The sequence below is a fragment of the Opisthorchis viverrini genome (assembly GCF_000715545.1).
Source record: "Opisthorchis viverrini unplaced genomic scaffold opera_v5_524, whole genome shotgun sequence".
NCBI classification, from domain to species: Eukaryota; Metazoa; Platyhelminthes; class Trematoda; order Opisthorchiida; family Opisthorchiidae; genus Opisthorchis; species Opisthorchis viverrini.
In genome coordinates this window covers 139951-150949 of record NW_008752186.1, presented here as the reverse complement: position 1 = coordinate 150949, position 10999 = coordinate 139951, and the positions used below count along the sequence as shown (strand labels likewise).

General features: G+C 42.6%; 1 protein-coding gene across 1 annotated transcript; it reads right to left on the bottom strand.

The window, feature by feature from the left end:
- Positions 1–420: 420 nt before the first annotated feature.
- T265_11577 (hypothetical protein) lies at positions 421–10631 on the bottom strand (the record flags this gene model as incomplete). Its single annotated transcript, XM_009178263.1, has 5 exons — positions 421–782; positions 803–930; positions 1289–1414; positions 9389–9525; positions 10551–10631. The coding sequence occupies 4 exons, from the start codon at positions 9514–9516 to the stop codon at positions 421–423; spliced, it is 744 nt and encodes a 247-aa protein (XP_009176527.1).
- Between the last annotated feature and the right edge of the window lie 368 nt (positions 10632–10999).

The following is a 10999-nucleotide window of genomic DNA, read 5'->3' as shown; positions in this document are numbered from 1 at the left end:
AACAAATTGGGTGCACATGGGATAATGTGAAAAAGGATTAGTTATGCTAATGAACTCACATTTAGCGAACGAGTGCACACCAGGCCGGTTGAACAAACTTCAAGTAAAAACACCAAAAGTCCAATTACTATGGGGCTGAGAGAACAGGCGCTCAAAGAAGCGTGCTTACATTTTGCTGAAAGGGGGAGGATTCCGGAAAACATTAGTCAGGATAATTATGAAACTTGATGCACTGGTTGGGAAGAAAATCACCAGACGGGGAAACGGCCGTCATATTCCGTTTGTGAAGTAACCAAACGGAATCGAGTGATTGTTGGCGCAGAAAAATTTAATGGTTTGACCGACTTTCTGCTGGACAACAATTAACTTTAATGAGGACTATTCAACGTTATTGTGGATTGCTGTTTTTGTCTGCTCATGCTAGGCTTTTACGGAAGCAGATATTTGCGCAGCAATGTTGTGGAATGTAGGTAGCTCGGGTGCGCTGTTTGGTTGTTGGTCTGTTCGCCGAGCTTGGCAGTTGGATTGCAAACGTTTCATCACCAATCGAGGTGACATCATCAGTGTAGGGTTGAGTGGGTGAATTCCCCCTCTTCTGCCTCTGATTATATAGCTTCTAAACAGTATTTGGTAGTTCTGGAGACGGTCATCGTGTAGTTTGATTGGTCTTCTGTGAATCTCACGTGGTTTCAACCTCCTGTGTCTGGTTGGTTCGTTGGGTGCATTCAATTCGGCAGTTCTGTATGTGGTTGACGTGCTGGGATTCGGTCGTTTCCTTCTTGCTTTATTGGGTGGGTTTTACTCATTTGATTGGCCTTCTGTTTTTCGTGATTTTCTTCCTTTGACCCAATTACTCCGTTGGTTGCCGTTAGGTTTCTTAGCTCCGAGTTCCGTGACCGTGTGGTTCTTTCGCTCGTAACGGCTGATAGACTGGGGCAATGTCAGTCGGTACGAGCGAAAGAACCACACAGTCACGGGACTCGGAGCTAAGACACCTAACGGCAACCAACGGACTAATTGGGTCAAAGAAAGACAATCACGAAAAACAGAAGGCCAATCAAATGAGCAAAACCCACCCAACAAAGCAAGAAGGAAACGACCGAATCACAGCATGACAACCACATACAGAACTACCGAATTGAATGCACCCAACGAACCAACCAGACACAGGAGGTTGAAACCACGTGAGATTCACAGAAGACCAATCAAACTACACGATGACCGTCTCCAGAACTACCAAATACTGTTTAGAAGCTATATAATCAGAGGCAGAAGAGGGGGAATTCACCCACTCAACCCTACACTGATGATGTCACCTCGATTGGTGATGAAACGTTTGCAATCCAACTGCCAAGCTCGGCGAACAGACCAACAACCAAATTTACGCAGCCTCAAAAATTTATTTGCAGTGATTCTAGTAAAAAAAGACATACCGAGAGTGGTTTTCAGCCGACAGTCCTAAGTTCCGTCTCTTATTCTGGTGCTTAGACTTGACCCTCTTTTATGTAATTTTTGGCGAGGTCAAGCTGACGTTAGGCGCCGGTATCCACTTGCATATCTCTTGAAATATGCATTAGTCCAGTAACTTTCTACTGTGTCCGTTAGACTTCTATCCAGGACCAACCTGGTAGGAGAAACTCTACGGACGTTCAACGTGCATCAGCCAGTAAAGCTCAGTAGGTTAATGAGGTATGAAAACCATCGCCAAGCATAAAAACCTGTCATCTCAAGTTACATTATTCACAGATCTAACGGATAATTGCCAAGTCAGGGCACAAGATTCAAAAGCTGCCGCATCATTAAGCCACCATGAGAAACACATCTGGATCGGCCATCACTTGCGCGTTGAAAGCAAAACAACCAAACTAATAAAAAAGGACTGATTCTTTCGGTAATTCAGCGACTGTAAGTTTGCGCAGAATTCGGACGCATGCGGCTCTGTAAGACTGGTTATTTGGTTGTCATCAAAGTCACAAGCATATCTCATCATCATCATCATCATCATCGATAGCATGACATCAGTGTTCAACAACGACGCTTCACTGCCGTACACAAGCAAATCTTCAAAGTTCAAAAAGCGGAATGACATTAGTCCTGATCACCACTCTCCTACTACACCATCCTTCGGGTGTCTTTAGCAAAAAACCATATGTTTACTGGAATACATCCCATTTTGAATAGTAATGTAGTCGGATGGTACTTGGCAGCCTACGGGATGGTGGGGAAAAGTGTTGTATTGCGCCGGGCCCTAAGGAAAGTCCTAGATGATGCTGGTGCTTCCATGATGAGCCATCATATTGGCCAGCAACAGATCTTTACATGCATGGCTCCCGTTGTTATTTTCATGGATCTACGTGAGCATAGAGATCTTGCACGCCTTCTGCTTCGTTGCAGCTAATTGCGTTTAATCAACTGTGAGCATGCGTTTCCAGATCTGTCTGTAACACTAAACTAAGCTGACGGAACACGGAATGAAACATACGACTTGCGTCGGGTCACATATGCACCAGAGTGCAGGCCCGTACTCAGTGTAAACTAAGATCAGAATGCGGACAGAATGGGGGGTTCCAAAGCCACCAGTGTACATCATTGGTGGCCTATTATTACTGAATGATTGAACACTTGATATCTACAGTGTATACGATTAGTGGACTGGTGATCAGCACCGCTAATTAGTCTCTATCGTGGCACACATTTGGATAACTGGTGCTACTCATTCAGTAGCAAGTGTACAATGTTAGTCACAGCGGATCACTCATTATACCGGTATTCGTTTAACACTTTGGAATGCCCAAGAGTTACCGCGGGTAAGTTGCAGATGGGTGCACCAAATGCATTAACAAAATATAACAGAATTTACTAAAGCACAATTTGAACAATTCAATACAGCGTTCAACGCACACCAAATAGATTTGAGCTGGAGTTGAATATAACAACAAAAGGGTGCCTGACAATCCACACAACCTGTCAGAGGGTACCCCTTAGGTTAAGTCTATAGGGACAACCAAAAAGCTGGTACTCACAGAACATAGAAAGATCGTCTGGTGGTCCCCGCCGCTCATGAGAAGTGCCCCAGTCCCATAGCTTCGCCAGCTGGTACTGAATACACATATAGCCATGGTCACAGAAGGTCACAATTGGTAGCCTTAAAGACTGAGAACTCAGGAGTATCCAGGGCAAGAGGGCTGCGTTCTACAGCCTCCAAAGAAAACGGCCTAGCAGTCGCATTCAATGACGTCCGCTTCGAAATAACTTGGGCCGAATCCAGATTAAATACCTGTGGTGTCGTAGAGTTTGCCACGATTGGACATGATTACGTCCACGGGCAGAAAATCATTGAGACCCATCCAGGACTACTGCTGGGTTAGCGCTCATACATTTTGGTCTGCTTTGCTCTGAAATTCAATGTTTATGGAGTGTCGGTCTTAGCAAAGTCCCAGGCCTAGCTCTTTGCCTAGCTCTTTCCTTTCTTACCAAAGAATCTAATCTTCTGTAAGGATTCTGATTTTCCTTTTTCAGTCGATTATATAGGAGCTGTTTTGGGATTCTGTTCCCATCCATTAGCCAAACATTTCCTAACTACCGTGGAAGCTTCTGCCTCCCTTAAACTACAAGGTGCCCGTCGGAGCACCGTGTCCGGTACTCGTTCACTCATCAAGTATCCTACCTGGGCTGTGTATCTGGGGGCTTTCAATCGCCACACCTCGCGCCCGCATACCGTCAACGTTTCACCGCAGTACAAGAAGACTCGCCGCCCAATCTCGGACTGCAGGGCCCAGTTCTTCCACACTCGTTTACTGAATATGCCAATGGCCAAAATTACATACATATAAATATACATCTGAAAATACTTGAATATTTCAACTCCTACTCAATTGTTACAGATACGCAATAATATTCGACTTCACGTGATCGGTGAAACAATTTGTTGTGGCGCTTAGTCATTACTGAATATGTTGATTGCTATAAGGTATGATATATCTGTGTGACGGATTATGTTGCCAAAAAAATTTAACACACGCACTTCATCATGACGAGGATATCAAGGTAGACTTACCGAAAATCTGACGAACTCACAAAATTTTAGAGACACTAGAGTACTCGCTACTTTCAACAATGATCAGTTTATCTTTTTTGGGCTAGTTGAGGCATTGTGAAAGCTTTTAATCTTTTCAAAGTCGCCACATGTTTACTGTGACTGCGGTAGGTGTACGAATTCTCTCCCCCGGCACTTGTGTTAACCTAAACTGACAGCGACTACAGTGGTTAGCGAACAAGTCAGTTTATCGGTACAGCCATTAACTATGGGAAGTTGGTTGGACTATTCAAAATGATGAACACAGAAGACTTGCAGCTGCAGATGATGAGGCTGTGCGCCTAAGAAATGAAAATGTTTATTGAAACAATTTCACTTGAAAACCTCAACAAGGAAGGAGCTTTTGTGGTTTTTTATTTGGATTGCGCGCGTCAATCTTGTGAAATCCAAGAACTGTAGAGGTATTTGGTCGCATTCAGCGATAACACTCATAAGGCTGTATCAAAAAGGTGCCTTTGAAGGGTGGCCGGATAAGGTGGGTCGGTATCGTGTGGTGCCACCGTAGGGTGTCCCATAAGTGTCTTTTACTACCCCAGTTGCAAATTGTTCACTTCAGCCTGGCGGAGTGAATTAGTGCTGCTATCAACTAGGACCAAGTTTGTTTACCGCCTGAGGATATCTGACCGTCTGCTTTAGTCCAATCCATGCACCAGATTCAATTTCCTCACCCGTCCTCGGAAGAACACCTAGACATATGAGAGCGTACGAAACCGAAACCAACAACTTAATTCGGCGAACAACAATACCCTTATCCCTCATCTCATTCTCCACACTCCCACAGGCAACTTGGTAAATTGGTTCATTAATTGGCAGTTTATCAGCCGAATCAGCCATTGGGGGTAGGTAAATGACTAAATAGCTCAGGGCAAACTCCGTTTAACCAATCAGTTGATCAGATGGTTTGAGGAGCATTCCAGCAGCGCCAACACCAATACTAACGAGGATAATTAGTTGTTTACTCAATTAATCTCTCTCATTGCCTGTTGTTGATACTGATATTAGTGGTACTACCGTTAAGTGGCCTAAGTTAATAACAAGCTCAATTCGGCTAAGGAAATCTGTGGAGAACTAATACTCACAACCCCGCTGTTTTGAATAAACTAATTGTCGCAGGATAAGGTTAGACTACTTGAAACTCTGGTATCTTAGGTGAAGAAATTTTCCGGACTTCTTTAGTACTGTTGTTTTGTGGGTAAATATGCCTAATTCTGTAAGCAAGAAGATTTAAAACAGTATCACTGTACAAGCTAACTTCTATTCCAGGCGGCTTTTCGAGCCACTAGTTGGCACAGCCCTGGTCTGTAGAACGGAATGTCAGCAGTTCTATATCAACCCTATACGGAATCTTTGCTCAAAGTACGTGCACTTGAACCACTTTGTTAAGTTGTAGTAAGGAGGCAAAAAATAAATCCTAAAGAGAATGAGAGAGCCAGTAGTCGAGGTATAATACTAATCCACGAGATTTTACCCTTTTGGTTACCAGTAAAGGCTGTACAAAATGACATTTTGTTTCAAATGGGGTAGGGTAAATTAGAATGGAATATGGACATCTGCCAAAACAATCATCCTTAGATGAATAGAGAAAAGATGACAGTGCAGAATCATCTGGGCCAAAAGTTCAACCATATTTCATCATAATGAGCAGCTATTATAGCAGTGTATATATTGAATTTTTAGTGCCCAAAGACAGACCAAATGCAGAGATCAAAATACTAAAATTCAAGGGTTCATCCCGAAGACCACTACGTGTGACCTGTTAACGTTCCTCTTAAAAAGAGGCTGATGGAGTGTACAGGACCCACCACTGGCAAGCACTTGACATAGGTGGTCTCAGTAGCAAGGCAGAAGAAGGGTCCGAATATAGTATGTCATGATAATAGAAGTGACGTCATGTGGTGTGCATTGGACTGACGGAGAGTACACAGTGTTTTGAGCTATATTCGAAATACATCTCCTTTTCAGAAAGCAAACTGAGTTAGAGAAGGAGGTTTGAAAAAAACGGTGGTCAATTTTTTCCATTTGAATGTTTCAAGCACTTTTGATTTGAAAGCAGTACATTTCACAACGACGTCCTTCCTCTTAATAAGTTATGAACTCATAGGTAAGCATTCAGGTGAAATTCATGACTATATTGCTTATAAATTTTCGTTGCAGTTGAAAGCAAAACACGCTTACGACTGATTGAATATCCAGAGCATGTTTTGGGCCATTATATAATCCAAGCAATACAAAATTGTCTTCGTGAATTTATTTATATTCAGCGACCAAACGTATTCCCGTGGGGCAACCCTACTCCAAAGATGATTCTGAACACAATAAGGGCTGTCATTCATCATCGAATTATCCAGGTCTACAAATGAGATGCCACGTTTATTGTTAGTGTTCATGCCAAGGAAACTAGTGAAGTAGAATTCTACTGTCGTCGTTGGATACGCCACACTATCCATAACAACATGAAGCGTCGTCCGTTAGGAAGGGCTGTTTGGCACTCTGTAGCCGTTGTTCTGGTGTCATAAGTTAGCAAGCGGTGGCAAACAGTGAACTTTTTACAACCATTCTACACTTTAAACGCATCTTTTACTGTACCAACCAGAACGTCGAGATGACTTTTACCCTGAACGTTTTGATACTTATTGTGTAGAACTATTCTCAGGTACCCAAATAGATCATCCCACAAATAGGTGATTTTATTCCCACCATTGTAGTTACAGTCAACTACAATGGTAAACTCGATTAAAAAACAAAATCCTAACCTTTCTTGGACACTTTCAGTCATTTTGTGCTTCCAGGTAACTTAGGTCTGTCTTCTTCATAAAGACACGGCAATCTAGCTTAAAGTGAACCTGGTTTCAAAGGAAGATCTTGACATCTCACAATGTACGAATCTTAAAGCATTTTGGGACACACGAAGTGGAACTCTCTTCCAGTGAGCCAAAACTTCATCTTCAGAAAAAAACTGTTTCAAAGGCAACTTTCATGTGCGATGTGCATAACGAATTTCTGACCCGTAATGCTAGTTTTGTTTCATAGCCTGGGTAGATTACGCAGTAGAAGGAGATACTGAGGTTTCAGCTTCTGGGTAACAAGCGTATGACCAGTCTTCAAAATCCCGGTTCGGTAAACTCGGGTCTAAGTCACATAAATTGTCGTTTGTCTCTTATAGGAGTTTCCAGACATTACCACTTGATCTTTAACTTGCACTGGGGGGCTAGGAGATTGAAACACAAAAACTAATGCTCGCTGTTCGGGTCCTGTTCACATCAAAAGAGTTTTGTTTCATGTGGTGTCATGTTTTCACTCCATTGTTGACCGACAGTGTGACGTTACTGAGTCCACTCTGTGGTGTAGCTGAAACGCATTGCCATGAATTATCGAACAAGGCGTAGACAGGTTGCTTTAGCTAACTACGTGATATTGTCTAGAACCGCAGATATATCTCCGAAAAGCGTGTGTAACTTTCCAGTTAGGTTTACGTTTTTTCCCCAGTGTAGCCACGTCATTAGGCCACTTTTGAATTCCCGTAAAATGTTTCCAGCCAAGTTTGAACCATCGTACTTGACAGGTATTTTGATCCGATTGTTAGTCCATTGAACTCATCCAGTGGCGTATCAACTTACCTATACTCAACTTTACACGTGACTTGTGATTTGGCAATCAGTCGCTTATGAGCAACCTTTGGTCACACTTTCCTTTCTTTGTAAGTATAAAATTGCCACAAACATTGCCATTATAAAAGTTGTCCGTAAATTTGACGTCCTTACCAAACAGTCAGCAATATACCTAATGGGGAAAATGGGTACACGCTATTCCGTTCTCATTTCAGACTTTCACCTGGGGGGACCTTACGAGAGGTATGAGGTAAACTATTTCGGCAAATGATAATTCGGTTAACTGAAAGGTGCATTCGTACCCATACATTCACTCATGCGCTCGTGGAAAGGCATGCTGCCACGCAGCAATAAGTTGAGGGGGGCTCGAGGGGCAGTGGTCAGAAGGGAGTAATACGACTGACCGAATAAGAAAATGTTAATACACTCATAGTAAGTCTATGGAGAGATAAAATTTGAAATACATTAGTTAATGCGCTGTATCACCTTTAAAAAAACCGCGCTTTGTTAGACGGTGAGAAGCACGCCAATCTCAGAAGAATGGAACCATTATTTCAGAAAGTCCACCGTCACGGAAGCAACCTGAACGGCCTTTGAATCAAAGATGACACAAAACCCGATAGTCTAGACATTATCTCTCAACAAAATTCCCACGAAACTCACTTAGTTGCCATGTGCTCGTTTTAATCTTTCGCACATTGTTCCGGTAGGGTAAATGCGCAAGAGCAGTGCCATGTCACACTATATGAAAGAACCTATCGCATTCCTCAGTTCAAAAGTCATTATGGTGCTGATCCTGTAACAGAAAATGAAACTGAATATTAGGCGTTTCATAAAAAGACATGCTTATAATTTGGTCCGTCGGTGATCTCCCTATGAGAATAAAACACCTTCAGTAAAGTTTGTGGACGTTTTTTTGGTATACAGGTGTCAGCTCTTGTGGAAATGATACTGCTTCAATTGCAATCGCTTCTAGTCAGAAAATAGCAGATTAAACGTAAATGTAAGGCTTCATTTTTTCACCCAGTCTACTAAACCACAAGGGTTTCGAATACGAACATAGACTAGTTCAAAGGTTCCAGCTGCGGCTGAGCAGTTTATCGCCCTTCAGTTCATCACAACGCCACTTTATAGATCTTCGACTCGCCTGATTTTCAGTCCATCGAGTTTCAGTTCATCAGACCACGGATTTATAAGCCGAGTATTTTTGGGATCTTAGCCGTCTGATGACCCCAGTCGGCGGGTGGCGGGTAGTCTACTGACTGCCTTTTTGCATTTTTGACAAAACGGCCATAACGATGGTGTAAGGCAGCAGCCATATTTGGAAAGACCTAAATAATGGCGAAAATTTTTGTGGCATTTCAGTATAAAAACCGATGGTGTGTGCAATCTTTCAGATGCGTTCGGCAGGATTACCAAACCTTGAAACGAGAGCCTATCGCTGTCCTTGTCATTTAGCCAGTGCATATGACCGGCTCACAACACCCTGCGTCTTGAATCTGGTAGTTGTCAAATGGTACGGTTATGCTATACCTAAACACACCTTAATGCCCAAAATCTCATGAGAGCGCTCCTTTACAAATCAGACGCAGCGAAGCAACTTTTGGGGAATAAAACCAGATTAATTGGTGCATTAACAGTGGCAAAATGGCCATCACTCTGGTGTGGCCTGTGCTTCCTGTACTTGAAACGTGGAGTTGGAGACTGCAAATCTGTTGTTGGATTGGGGACATGGGCTCCCGTTCGGGGTTCCTTTGCTATCATACCAATCGTCGATGGCAGTGGTTTTGTGGTTTTGGTAGAAGGATTCATTTCTTCGGCCTTTAGGGGCATGATTAAATAGCATTTCGGATGCTTCCCCTTTGCATCTGTTCTATACAGAAAGCCTGGCACTTGAGTTTTCAGACCATTTTGAATACATAGGTGTGAAACATGGACCTAAATTCCTTTACTTGGCTTTTGTAAATAAGCGATACTAATAAAACGTTAATCTATTTATTTCCATACTTTATTGAAAAAGGCTTTTGTTGAGTTAGTTTTTTTAGTCATAATTCTCCGTGCTAGTGCGCCGAAAGGTTACCAGTGAATCACACAAATATTCTCAAGGTGAATGCGCTTTTTCATTAGATATTTTGAAGTGAGTTGTGCAAAGCCGAAAGTGGCGTAATGTGAAAGGACATAATCGAGTTATGAGAGTATCCAGTCACCTTGCCATGATACTGCCCCACTTCGGTACACTCCAACCAACAGACATCCGACCTTTTGAATCCCGGCTAGCGGAACTACTCTTTATGTCTCATTCTGGTATATTCGTTTGAGCATGGATCCCATTGTGTTCTTATTGAATATGTGCTATCTTAGCAACTGTCTATGGGTTATTCTCACCCAACTTTGACAATTTTCTTACAAGAGAGTCAGAAGACGGATGTTCTCTGTCAGTATTTTACCGGCCCACTCAGCGACATATCAATGTCCTGTTTCAAAAAACTCGCCGAAACACTGAAATGACAAAAAGACAAATTTCTGAACCTTGCGATGATGCACAGCTTTGTCACTGTCACGAAAACACCTTGTAATGTGCTCCTATGATACTCAATATCAGTTAGCGAGCTCATGGAATTCCAAGGATGACCTTTGCGGTAAACTGCCACCTCTGTAATGTACTACTAATAAGGTTGCTAAAAATCCGTCGACAGCCCACGACGGTTTTGGCCCTTCTTGGGGCTCATCAGGTAGGCGCAGTCCCCGGTTTTCCGTCAACCTTATGTTTTACTTGAAACCAAATTGCACGAAATTAGTGAATATATACTCATTTGCAAATTAATTTGGTTTTTCGGGAGACTCACCAGGAACCCAGCCGAATCTCTCGTTTGTGATGTTCTCAGGCAACTGAATGTGCTGCACCAGGCCGCCTCATGTTTCAGTTGCTACGATATTCAAGATACCGCGATACATGTATATCCTTGTAATGTACTACTCATAAGGTTGCTGAAAGTCCGTCAACAGCCCACGACGGTTTTCCAGATCAATACGGTTATCATTGAGAGAGAGAGAAAGAGTAGGAAAGCAGTTCAGAAAACTAACTAACAAATGTTCCACTACTTCTATGTTTCTCAACTAAATCACTAAAGGTTGGCAAGCTGCAAGCGGATCTTAACATCTCACACCAACTGAAGTTAAGTAAACTCCATTTTGTGAAACAATGATGTGAAATACCACCCAGAACCCAAATGAAGGTCACTGAATCACGGTTGAGTAAAATGAGTGTTCAGCGAAATGAAGGTCGAAGATTTTG